The sequence below is a fragment of the Haliotis cracherodii genome, unplaced genomic scaffold (genome assembly GCF_022045235.1).
Source record: "Haliotis cracherodii isolate W230 unplaced genomic scaffold, xgHalCrac1.p SCAF_1, whole genome shotgun sequence".
Taxonomy (NCBI): domain Eukaryota; kingdom Metazoa; phylum Mollusca; class Gastropoda; order Lepetellida; family Haliotidae; genus Haliotis; species Haliotis cracherodii.
This window is the reverse complement of record NW_027266264.1, coordinates 29,565,449-29,578,817: the sequence shown is the minus strand read 5'-3', so window position 1 is coordinate 29,578,817 and position 13,369 is coordinate 29,565,449. Positions and strand designations below refer to the sequence as shown.

Sequence of the window (13,369 nt, the reverse complement as noted above, 5' to 3'; positions counted from 1 at the left end):
TTCATTATCAATAGCGATATTTCCTGATTCTATTTCAAGTAGCGTGTACTATAATTGAGTTAAATGCCACTCTGAACAGGTCTTAGAGTGAGTTGGATTCAACACCGCTTTTAACATTATGCCAGTTATATCACGGCGTGTCAGCTTTATATGGGAGGAAAGCCCGATGTGATGCAGGTCTCGGACGTTTTCCACTTCGGTGAAACCCACGAGCACGGGTATGGTGCCGACAAACCTAGCAACATAATCGGGGCCAACCGGGATTCGAACCCACAATCACACATAGGTTTCTGGCGTGCCCAAGGGAAGCAACTCTGCACAGCGAATCGCGGCTCCTTAGACAACTGGGTCACCCGTGCCCCCATAGGTCTTACAAGTATGGTGAAACTCACAAGTGTGGGTAGGGTGCAAAGGAACTTATTTGTCAGTAAATAAAAATATATACCCTCTATATATGAGTAGAGTAATGGAGGGTATATATTTTTATTTACTGACTAATGACGACTTTCTTTGGTAGGGTGCTGAGAAACGCCTCATAGGATCCTGGAGTGCCAAAGGAAGACAACTCTGTGTAGCCGGTCATGGCATGGCATGCCCATATCCAGGAGTTGTTTCAAACTGGTCAGAAGAGACATTTTTTTAAATTGTTTTAATGTATGAGCCGCTTTCAAAATATTGTTCACATTTGTAAACCCAAGTGTTACGATTCTTTTCTAGCAACACCATATGTACAACCTTATTTCGAATTTTTAGCATCTATATAAAATATTTCTGAGTCAACATATTTCACTTCACTAAATAAGCGACCCTTCAGCAACTCGTGCTTGCCGGCGACTATGGGGATCGGGTGGTTAGGCTCGCTGACTTGGTTGATGCATGTCATGGTATCCCAATTGCATTATCAAATAAATCATGCAAGATATCTTATACATGGGCCAGGTGATCTTTTTTTGTGTGCAAAGAACCAAACTTTGTCGTTTCGGGAAATCATCACGAGGCAACTCGTGATACGAAGTCAAACCAATGTACTGTTATCACTGCCTCGACAACTAACTTCACGAAGAACCGTGGTTATGTCGTACAACCCGGCTACCCATTTCTCACCTTTCGTATCTTTATGTAACCTACATTAGCTTTGTTCCTGGATGGCACGAGTTGGTCACGAATGCTCGGCTACCTTCACTCAGAACTGTTAAAATATCATCACATGCTGGCTTTAGTGAGATCTGTCTTACTGTCGGAACTGAAGTACTATGAATGCTGCTGAGTTACAACAGTCGTACTGTTGTTAACGCTGTCGTCACTAAAAACTGCTGAGGAGGCAAGGTGAAATGGGAGTTTAAAGTTTAACTCCGAGCTGACCAGTCATTAAGTACCATCTATTAACGTCTTTTGGGGTGACAGACACCGCTGCCTACGCGAGGAACTGTCGCACAGATGACGCAACCGTCACATAAATGTCATACTGTATACTCAACCGCCACTTAAGAACTGTTGACATTACCTTCTCGGGAGAACTGTCGCAATGCCCATTTGACCGTCTTTCAATCAGTATGTTAACTAAAACAATATACCACAAGACAAAGTCCATTTGACACAAGTATGTCATTTTTATTACAAAAGTTAAAAAGAGTCTTATCTTGTCTTGTAAAAATATGAAGAACAGTAAAGTCCTGTATTCTAAAATCTTTGCTTCATAGAAAGAAAATATTTTTTCACAATTTTATCTAAAGTACATTTTTCCAATTATATATGTGTGTGTACAAATATTTCATATATATAATATACCATTCAACATGACTTACCCCGTAGAACATTGCCTACTGACACAATCATGTTGAGAACTTAAAGTGCAATAACGTATATAAGGCAAATACGTCCGTTAAAAATGTAATGTTTTAATGACACCTTATTTCCAAAGCCGATGAGTTACGAGATTTACGATTAGAATGATCAAGCTCCTCACAGCGATAGCCCTTGTGCTGAGCTCTCTGTTACGTGTTACGTGTAACGAAGGTGTCACGCGCTGGGAAGGAGCTAGTAGAGTATGGAAAGGGACAGAACTCTTATATTTTGCATTCAGAGAAAAAAACTATAATTTCATGTTTTCTTTGATTTACATCTTCTCTTAAGTCCACCGAGTGAGTTTGGTTTAACACTGCTTTGAACACTCTCCCGCTTACAAGTATCACTTGCACGTCAGCTTCACCCGATGGAACCTATTTGATGACTTAAAAACCCGGTTGCTTTTGTGATTTTATCTTAATGGGGCGACTGAATCAATGGCTCTGACGTCAGTAAAGTAAGTAACACGTGAAAACAAATGCAGTCCTGTAAAAATGTAGCAACGAACTCAACCCGACAAATGATTCAGACCTTCAAGCACTTGAATGTACTAACAACTTTGTACATATTTACATGTGATCATCCACTCACTGCATTTACAATTATTGGGGTTTCGTCGACATGTTTGTAACTATACAATACATTTACGGGTATCCCAAACCAGTTATGGCGTAAATCTTCTCCAAGGTTAACTCACAGTGAGAAGGGGAAATGCTACAAGCTGGATGCTCTATGGGTCTTGAATAGTTATCTCCCTTGGACAGGCAACTTGCACGCAATGGCATTTGCCCCTAATGTCCAAACTAACAGACGTGATTGTGAGAATGTTGATCGCTGCGTTGTAGTTATAGCTGTAGTAGCTGCTGTAGACGTAGCTGTAGTAGTTCTCACATTTTCTGGGCGTAGTATTCCGGACTTGGTGTGTAGCCAGGTGCATCTTGCTTCTGCATCTGAACAAATAAGCGGTGGAATGAGTGCGGTGAAATGGGTTTCACTTATACTACTCAAAAATAGTCAAGGACCACCCGATCTATTTTACATTACTATAGTCAATCTGCCATGTTTGTTTGTTGTTTAACGCCACACTAAGCAATATTCCAACTATATGACGGCGGGCTGTACAATAATTGAGTCTGGACAGGACAATCCAGTAATTGATATGAGCATCGTTCTACGCAATGGGGATACGATGACATGCATCAACCAAGTCAGCGAGCCTGACCACCCGATCCCGTTAGTCGCCTCTTATGGCAAACATCTGCTATGGCTGATTGACCATAGTGATATGAAAGAATCGGGTTGCCTTTAACTTCTTTTAGTAGTTGTGTATATAGTGACGTGTGTACGCTTGTGAGTGCTTGTTCTAGTCCGGACCAGTATCGGCTTTATAGTGCTAGCCCACCGAGGTACCATGCCGCAGTGTTATATGGATACCCCACTCCAACATTGTAAAGTCACTCCGAGCCAACCGTTTTATCCCCTTAATGCCGAGTACCAGGCAGGGTAACAATAAGTACCATTTATTAATGTCTTTGTACTTTGGTATAACGCGGTCGAGGATTGAACCACCGACCTTCGGCTCTCAGGACCACAGAGACGGTGGTGGGATCAGTGATCATTGATGCTTTCAGATATGTTGTGCTAATGAGCAAGTGGGTGAGTTGGTTTAACTAGTATTTCAGCTATAGCCAGCTTGTCAACTTGATGTGGGAGGTAGGTCTTTGACATTTACCTCTTTAGCGATACCCATGAGCTTGACCTGACAAAACTTAATGCATAATCAGAGCGAACAAGGACTGAGACCACGCTCATAGGTTTCTCTAGGGGACAACTCTGGTCAACAAATTGCCACGCCTTAGACTACTGGACCACCCATAGCCCCTTAGATTATGAAGTGTTAAACTCCACAGTCAGCAATATTTCTGCCATTAAAGTCTTTACCATAGAAACCAGTGACTGAAAGCATGATTGAGTATGGTTTTACGCCGCTTTTAGCAATATTCCAGTAATATCACGGCGGGGGACACCAGAAAAGGGCTTCACACATTGTACCCATGTCGGGAATGGAACCCGGGTCTTTGGGATGACGAGTGAACGCTTAAACCACAAGGCTACCCGACCGCCCCACTGAAAGCATGAGTAACGATCCATGTACTACAATGACAAGCATTTAGCTAACTGGCGGCAGAACATCTGTGACGACTCCCACGACAATCACATTTTACTGGTCGCCTATTCTGTCAAGGAACAACAAATCGAACCCACCTCCCCCAAAACACAAACAGAACGCCAAAGTAACCCATCCCAAAACACAAAAAAACACAAACATTAACCAAAAAAAACAAGTTACTGTGTAAATTACTGTAATGTTGATTTAGTGAGTGTTGATATTGAAGAGTATCTCTATGGTTCGTAATGGAAAATAGTTATCGCTCGAATTTGTTGATTCTACATGTTAAAATGCACGTACAGAGTTGGCAAACGAATTCTTGTCTCTGAATCAAATGCACCAATAGAGTGAAGTCATCACAATGGTTAAAGCGTGAGGTGAGGTGAGGTGAGGTGAGGTTAAACATATAGTCTAAGATTATTTCACTTATATAGCGACGTACATACATGTGTGTGTGTATGCTTGTACTGGTCGGGACTGATGCCGATTTATAGTGCTAGCACACTGAGATACCATACCCCAGTTTAACATGAATACCCCACTCAGGGACTCCGAGCCGACCAGTCCTTGTTCTAGCCCCTTATGCCAAGCGCCAAACCGGGTAACAACAAATACCATCTTTTGACGTCTTTTGGTATGACGCGGCCGGGGATCGAACCCTGAACCTTCCACTCTCCGGGCGGACGCTCTACCACTAGACCACGGAGGCGGTACGGTTAAAGAATAGGTAAACGCCTGGTGTATTGGGGAAAAAACCCTTGATGGTTGTTCAGATCTTTACCTCCACAGCTATATCAGAAGGTGCGATGCCATTCTGGTCCTCCTTTCCCCAGGGATCCACCACGTAATTCGGGACGTAGCGAGCCACAAGGCGTCTGTGCTTCACGAGGGCGGGACCCCATTCAACCAGGGGATTCGTCAGTATCCGTAATTTCTGTTGAAGATTGAATTTGACAAACAAGATAAACAACAGTAAGGTTTGACCGATTTATTGATGGTGCTTTACGTTGACAGAACTAAACCAGCAACATTGCATTTACCTTTGGAATGTGTATTTGTAGTGAATATTACGGGTACTGCGTAACTGAATATGATATTTCACAGCCACGATCGAGTTTCATCGGTTGCCATTATTGTATCAACCATATTTAGCCCAGACTGCATTGGGTCTTCCGATTCAATCAGTGAAGCAGTTCAACACTATTTAAGGTTGCCGTTTGTTTGTTTTTTGTTAAACATCGCACTCAGCAATATTCCAGCTATATGACGAGGGTCTGTATAAATACTCGAGTCTGGACCAGACAATCCAGTGATTAATATCATGAGCATCGATCCACGCAATTGGGATCGATGATATATCAACCAAGTCAGCAAACCTGACCACCCGATCCCGTTAGTCGCCTCTTACGACAAGCATAGTTGCCATTTACGGCAAGTATGGGTTGCTGAAGACCTATTCTTCCCCGGATCTTCACTGGTCCCCTGTTAAAGGAATGCTTCCTACTGTCATGCATCAGCTCAAGTGGGACATCAGGGCGTTTCCCACTAAAGGAAACCAATGAGAGACACCTGACAGGCCGAACATCAAGAATCAAGGATTCTGAACCACGACTGTCTCATCCTTGGAGCTGATCAGCACACGCACACGAAGGGCCGTGGAAAGTGCTTCACACAGTGTATATACTCACCTGGCCACAAGTTCCTGGTGTGATGCAGAGGTAGATGATAGCAGGAATAAAGATGCCAAGGATGACCACGAATGTCATCAACCATCCTAGAGCGTCAGCCCAAAGCGGGTAGCCATCCAAACGGGTGTAATCATACCAAGAGAACACCATGACACACTGCAACAAGAAGCCATAACATCTATTTGATACTGCTACTATTGATGAGTGAGTGAGTGAGTTTGGTTTTACGCTGATTTTAGCAATATTCCAGCAATATCACAGCGGCAGACACCAGAAATTGGATTCACACATTGTACCTATGTCAGGAATCGAACCCGGTCTTCGGAGTGACGATCGAACGCCCTTACTATTGATGATAATGCTCTTTTATATATTGGCAATTCCAGACAACACATGCCAAGACCGCATCCAGTCTTATTGGGAACCTACCCAACATCAAGGAACAATGTTGAGTGTAATAATTACCGGGGAAGTGGTAGAATACCGATGTAAAACATTTATCATAAAGAGTGAGTGAGTATGGTTTTATGCAACATTTAGCAATATTACGGTGGGAGGCAGCAGAATGGGCTTCACATATTGTACCCATGTCGGGGATCCTGGGTCTTCGGCGTGACGAGTAAATGCTCTAACCACTAAGCTACCCGACCGCCCCCTTTTTATCATAAAGAATACGTTGTAATAAAGCATATAATTTGTCCACACGTGAGATCAGCTGAATATACAAAAACAAGTCGTCAGTGTAATAGCTGTACCAGTGTACCCACTCAGGGGAATTCCAAGAGCAAAGGTGGAGTGACGACAAACCTAGTAAGATCATTGGTTTCTTAAATCTGACACAGTAGGATCAGGGCAACATATATATAGGGAAATTACTCACGGTCACAGCGAAGGGGGTGATGAAGACCCAGCAGGCGGCCCACCAGTACTTGATGATCACCCACGGGATGAAGCCGCACACCTTCCTTCCAATCATGCATTCAATGTCATTGAGGAACCGCCTCACACCTAGAAAGACAAACATTACAGGCATTGGTCAGGAGTGTTTACAGTGAAGATCTTTGTGAAGATTGGATCTCTACCAACCCTTATACGTGAAGGTCTTGCTCCCAGTTTGTTTGTTTGCTGTTTAATGCCGCACCCACCATGATCCTAAATGTCTACTTGGCTCCCGTCGATGATCCAATACAATTGTACACACCTCGGATGCCCCATGTAGTATTTGCAAACGAAACAATAAAGATTGTTTGTTTGTTGAATGACGCACTCAACAATATTACAGCTATATGATGGTGGTCTGTAAATAATCGAGTCTAGACCAGACAATCCAGTGCTTGACATCATGAGCATCGATCCACACAATTTGGGATACGATGACATGCATCAACCAAGTCAGCGAGTCTGACCACCCGATCCTGTTAGTCGCCTCTTACGACAAGCATGGTCGCTTTTCATGACAAGTATGTGTTGCTGAAGACCTATTCTAACCCGGATTTCCTGGCGGAAAATACCATGGAATCGATTCCACGACTTCTTGTAGTTCTGCGGCCCTACACACCGAGTTTTTGCGCCTGACCATCCTTCCTCTGATGATATAGAATGACCGATGGATGTACAAATGACCTGCTACCCATTTGGTTTGAGTGAGTGAGTGAGTTAAGATTTATAGTCACATCGGCAATATTTCAGCCATATCGTGACCATTTGGTTTGAGAGTGAGTGAGTGAGTTGGGTATTTAACGTCGCTTTGAACAATACTGCAGTTATATCGCAGCTTGTCAGCTTAATGTGGGAGGAAAGCCCAAAGTGATGCAGGTCTCAGATGTTTACACTTTGGTTAAATCCACGAGCACGGGTATGGTGCCGACAAACCTAGAAACATAATCGGGGCGAACCGGAATTCGAACCCACAATCATAGGTTTCTGGTGTGCCCAAGGGACGCAACTCTGCACAGTGAATCGCGGCGCCTTAGATGACTGGGCCACCCGGGTCCCCTATTTGGTTTGGGAAATCAAAGGATATAGAATTTGACTTACCATAAACGAGACTGATGGCGATACATTCACACACCGAAATGACCAGCACGTTCCATCCACCAGCGTAGGTGTCCATCAGGTCAAGCATGTACAGGCCGCCCTGTAGTAGACAAGGTCACAAGACTGCCCCACATATATACATATAACCCTACATGTATACACTAGGGCCGTTACGATTCACTCGCATATTCGGTGAATCGAACCGTATACATTCATGAATTGAATTCGTTATTTGTTGCCACTAGAATCGAATATTAATGAATATGCAATCATGTTCATTTACATACCCTGATGCATTCCATGTTACCTTGTGATTATATTTGTTCACTGTTTGGATTCATGATGTATTTTGAGTGATAAGAACGGTGTTTGTCAGGGACTATTTTTTGTATACACTGTTGCATCGTGGATATTTTTAGACAGCAACTGAGTAAGTTGACATTTGATCCAGATAAACAATGACCTAATACACTGGTTATTGGAGATTTTCTGATAACTTTCTTGCTCTAAAATGTTTCAAAGTATATTTCACTTTGGATATTAATGATAATTACACTTGATCGCACTGAATAACTAATTTGATCTGTTTGACATTCCTGAGGTTACGGTGACCTGTCAATTATGATTACGCTTGGCATAGTGACTGTTTATAGCTTGGATGTCAGTTTTCACATCACAGTCATAGATTCATGATAAAGTATTTACCTGCAGTCTAATCTAGTTTTGCAATATTCAGACACATAGGACAACATATACATTCCCATGTTTCTTGCATTTGTACCTGCAATATGACAGTCGTTCTGTGTTATGACATTTCATTGCCGACAGTTCAAGGCAATATTGACAATCTGTTTGTCCGTTTCTCTGTTAATATTTGCCAAGTATTTTAATTAATCGTGTAACTGTCCGAATTATTCAAGGACATATAGGGCAACATCAATACTTGGAATGAGGGCATATTTTCTCCTATAAGCCTATTTTGCCAATGGTCTTAGCGTACGTTTGACGTCTGTCAAACTGTCCTCCCAGTCGCTTGGCATGAACCTATCCTTGTCACTGTATCAGATATTAGCACAAATTCTATTTGTTCAACATGTTCGATCTATTCCGACACTTTGTACAGTATAATGACAATACCAATTGATGAAAGAAACTGATTGTTTTGTAAATTTCACTTGTAGGCCTAATGGAGATGACCACCAACCAAGATGGCGGCCACTGACGCTACGTTGACCTAAAGATATTGTCCATTTAATTATAAAAAATTGTTTCGATGTCCTGATTATTTCTACTGTGTCCTAATTGTATTCGGACAAACAGGACAAAATAAGGGCATTTTGAAATCACTTACTTGTGTTAGAAATGACATTACCTATGCCATGCTTGTGATATGAAAGCCATCCAACTTGTGTTCTGATTGACTAAGAAAGGTCACATGACCTCTTAATGATGCCTATAAATACGATCACGGGTCAAGGTCTTGGACACTTCTACTTATCATTCACTACCACTAGGTACATATTTTGATACATTTTAAGGCCAAATTAAGAAGTAATCTCTTGACATTTTATTACCTATAATAACATTTTTTCAAAACAAGAAAGCTAATATAACTTAATATTATTACTTTTTTGAAGACTGAGCCCTGTTAATAAAATCAAATAGACTTAATAGTAGTTGATAAAAACTGGGGGTATTTATTGGCATAATTTTTCATCTCATTGTTAATAATTTATGTCCACATTGTCGACATTAAAACCAAAATTAAACATACAGTTTGTAAACGCCATTACAAACTTGGACTGTCAAACTTCATCTTTGCTTGTGTTATTTTATAATATCTAATGTCTCTAACCAACACGTATGGTATTCGCGTTTATTTTGTCGGTGAGTATACATATATAAGAAATATACGACGAGTGGGAGTTGTTTTTCGTACAATAAACATATTTCCTCCCAATACGGTTTGTCATATCTCCGACATTTTAGGTGCGATTGTTCGGCCGCTGCGTTTATCTGCTTTGCCCAGCTACATCTATGGGGAACAACTCACTCTAGACACTTCCCTCTCGTGCGCTACATATATTACACGAGTAATTAACGCAGGGCTTACATTAGTGGTGAGAGTCAGGCCGAGCAGGAAGAACACGGCGCAGCACGTGACCACCGTGAAGGTCTTGTACTTTCTGGTCTGGGGAAACATGTCCATGATGGAGGTGGTGACGGTCTCGACCAGGACAAACTGAAGAGGAAACAGGTGGAGTTTACCAAGTAGAACAAACCAGTCTGGCCAACACAGAATCAGTTAATTGTAGCATGAGATGAAAGTAGGCAAAGTGTCTCATAACGCCCCGACCCCACACTCACTTTATACAAGAAAGTATAACAAAGTGAAAACTCCAGCGCCAACATGTACCGTTATAAATACAATATGTGGTAACCACATTTTAAATCTAATATGCAAACTTTGATCGTTACACATACTCAAAATTTCAAATGGATGATGATCATAGACAATGTTTCAATAAGCATTGAAACGTTCCCCAATATTCATACCTTGACAGACGTTTGTTCTCAAAGTCACTACATTATATCAGAAATATTAGACAATATGTTTTACAATAATCTAACCTATTCTTTACTGGCAGAAATCCCAGGAAGTTTTGAAAGTTCTCACAAACAATGTCCCACCACTCCGTCATGTTACATCTGTAACACCTTACTACTATCTTACCAACACATTCGACATATACTACTTTATTGCAAAAAACACCTCTTTGTGCAATTTTCACTTTGTTTTGAATGTACAAAAGAAACAGAGTTCAACCAAAACGTTACACTATAGAATGGTTTGAATTTATAAGACTGCCTGACAACACTGCTTCGCGTTCCAAGTTAGTTTCACTGTTATTTTGAGTATGAATGTGACAGAGAGTTGGCAGTGTCAGACCATTATCTGTTGTAACATGTGTCAAGTGCGCATGCAGGCTAGCGCCACGCCCACTCACCTCGCTGTCCACGCCCAGAGTGACCAGCATGATGAAGAACAGGATGGCCCACAGTGGCGAGATGGGCATCTTGGTCACAGCGAATGGATACACCACAAATGTCAGCGTGGGCCCTGAACAGAGAGACATATATTACACAACTCAACTTGTGGTACCAGATAGTTCAAACTGTTAAGGAACTCAAGCGACAACTAACAATGCATAGCAAGTTAATGGCCAATAGAAATTAAACTAACTGCGTTGGTTGTTTCATTATATCGAATAGAACGTGCTATTAGTTTGACAACATCTACGAACATTTGCTGCTATGGAGATCCCATACGTTCTGAATAGAAGCTCAAGATCATCCCATTCCTTCACAATAATACACTTATCCCATCATGCCATGGCAGATTAACCAGGGTTAGAAATTGGCACTAGTCCTATAGTCCTTGCCAAACTGCCCAATGGTAAAGGTATCACAAGGACTAGTGGAAAATTGCCATTTTTAAGGGTTTGTACTATATGTTATCCTTATAAGGACTAGTGGACGAAAACTGTTAGTTTCTAAGGCTGTTAACTACAGTAAAATGAAAAATATTGGGGTTCATAAACCTCTCTTGAGTAGTATATTTACAAAGATACTATGGAGACAAAAACAGCTTGTTTGTGTTTGTTTGTTGTTTAACCCCGCACTCAGCAATATTCCAGCTATATGACGGCAGTCTGTAAATAATCGAGTCTGGACCAGACAATCCAGTGATTGACATCATGAGCATCAATCCACGCAATTGGGATACGATGACATGCATCAACCAAGTCAGCGAGCCTGACCACCCGATCCCGTTAGTCGCTTACGACAAGCATAGTCGCCATTTACGGCAAGCATGGGTTCCTGAAGACCTATTCTGACCCGGATCGTCATGGGCCAAGATACTATGATGGACCTGTCGTAACATTTGGTTCTTCTGGATGTACACAGTTTTGATGTCATGAACATTCGTTAATTCCAATGAAGGAAATACCTTTCTCCGCGACATCCTCTATGGGCATGTTGAGGTCAGTGGACAGGAAGCCGAGGTACGAGAAAATGACAAAACCAGCAAACAGACTGGTCAAGCAGTTCCCAAGGGAAACCAACAGAGCATCCCTGAAATCATAATAATTGCATAAACGTTTGGATCACAGCCTGGAAGGTACAGTGTTCCATTCAAAGGACTGGTCCAGTCTGACCACCCGATCCCGTTAGTCGACTCTTACGACTAGCATAGTCACCTTTTACAGCAAGCATGGGTTGCTGAAGACCTATTCTAACCCTGATTTTCACGGGTCAACGCTGCTTTGAACATGATTTCAGTTATACATCGGCGGGACAGATAATGTGAGAGGAAAGTCCAAATTGATAAGGGGTTCGGCATTTGCCACTTGGGTGTAACCCACGAACACGGATGCGGTGTGGTCAAATCCAGAAATCAAGATGTTTGTTGCTGGATCACCAAAGGGACGCAACTCAACACAGCGGCGGCGCCTTTGACGATTGGCCATCCGTGTCGCCTTTAATGTGGGAGGAAAGCCAGAAGTGATGAATGTCGTACACATAACCACTTTGGCGAAACAAAGCAGCACAGTTTTTGTGCCGAGAAACGATCATACCATGATCCTGGTAGACCTACCAAAGGGACGTAACTCTGCACGACAGTCTCACCTGAAAGCGTCATTATGGAACTTGTTGTAACTGGAGAGGGCAATCAGTCCTCCCCATGAGGCCGAAAGCGAGAAGAAGATCTGTACTGCTGCATCCTTCCACACCTGGAGACAAAAACAGCTGGTTTGTGTTTTTTGTTTGTTTGTTGTTTAACCTCAACTCAGCAATATTCCAGCTATATGAGGGCGGTCTGTAAATAATGGTGTCTGAACCAGACAATCCAGTGATTGACATCATGAGCATCAATCCACCCGAGCCTGACCACCTGGTCATGTTAGTCGCCTCTAATGACAAGCATGGATTGTTGAAGACTTATACTTCACGGGTCAGCTGGTTTGTGAGTGAGTTGACAGTATTACAGTTATATCACGGTGTGTCAGTTGATGTAGGAGGGGTATGGTGCTGACAAACCTAGAAACATAATTGGGGCGGACCGGGATTCGATTCCACAACCATAGGTTTCTGGCGTGCCCAAGGGACGCAACTCTGCACAGAGAATCGCGGCGCCTTAAATTATCCCTAGCTCGTTTGTGAGATTAGTGGAGAGTACAAGAAACACACCTGTGAGCAATGTTTCCGCTGCATAACGTAGGCCTATTGATAAGCATGTCCGGGGCGTACAAGTGATTGATAGCATGAGAGAGTATGGTTTTACGCCGCTTTATGCAATATGCCAGCAATATCACGGCGGCAGCGGACTCTGGAAAATGTGTTTCACACATTGAACCAGTGGGGAATGGAACCCGGGTATTCGACGTGACGAGCCAACGCTTCAACTACTAGGCTACCCCACCGCACCGATTTATAGCATGAACGATCCACAGGGTTGAGGAACGATGACACCAACACGCAACGCCATGTAATCATATGAGTGGCCGTTAGACATGAAAACATCCTAGGATATTGGTTCCGAATCCCAGATTCACCCTGATAAGGA

The 13,369-nt window shown here is 42.4% G+C and overlaps 1 protein-coding gene across 1 annotated transcript in view; it reads right to left on the bottom strand.

The window, feature by feature from the left end:
• Positions 1–1,590: 1,590 nt before the first annotated feature.
• Positions 1,591–13,369, bottom strand: part of LOC139475546 (sodium- and chloride-dependent neutral and basic amino acid transporter B(0+)-like) — a 32,738-nt gene continuing 20,959 nt past the window's right edge. Inside the window, exons 8-16 of the mRNA XM_071258740.1 lie at positions 12,433–12,536; positions 11,753–11,877; positions 10,749–10,861; positions 9,854–9,982; positions 7,741–7,840; positions 6,584–6,711; positions 5,704–5,859; positions 4,797–4,949; positions 1,591–2,795 (exon numbers count right to left, since the gene is read on the bottom strand). Coding sequence (XP_071114841.1) covers positions 2,733–2,795; positions 4,797–4,949; positions 5,704–5,859; positions 6,584–6,711; positions 7,741–7,840; positions 9,854–9,982; positions 10,749–10,861; positions 11,753–11,877; positions 12,433–12,536 — 1,071 coding nt within the window. The 3' untranslated portion in view covers positions 1,591–2,732. The remainder of the gene's footprint in view (positions 2,796–4,796; positions 4,950–5,703; positions 5,860–6,583; positions 6,712–7,740; positions 7,841–9,853; positions 9,983–10,748; positions 10,862–11,752; positions 11,878–12,432; positions 12,537–13,369) is intronic.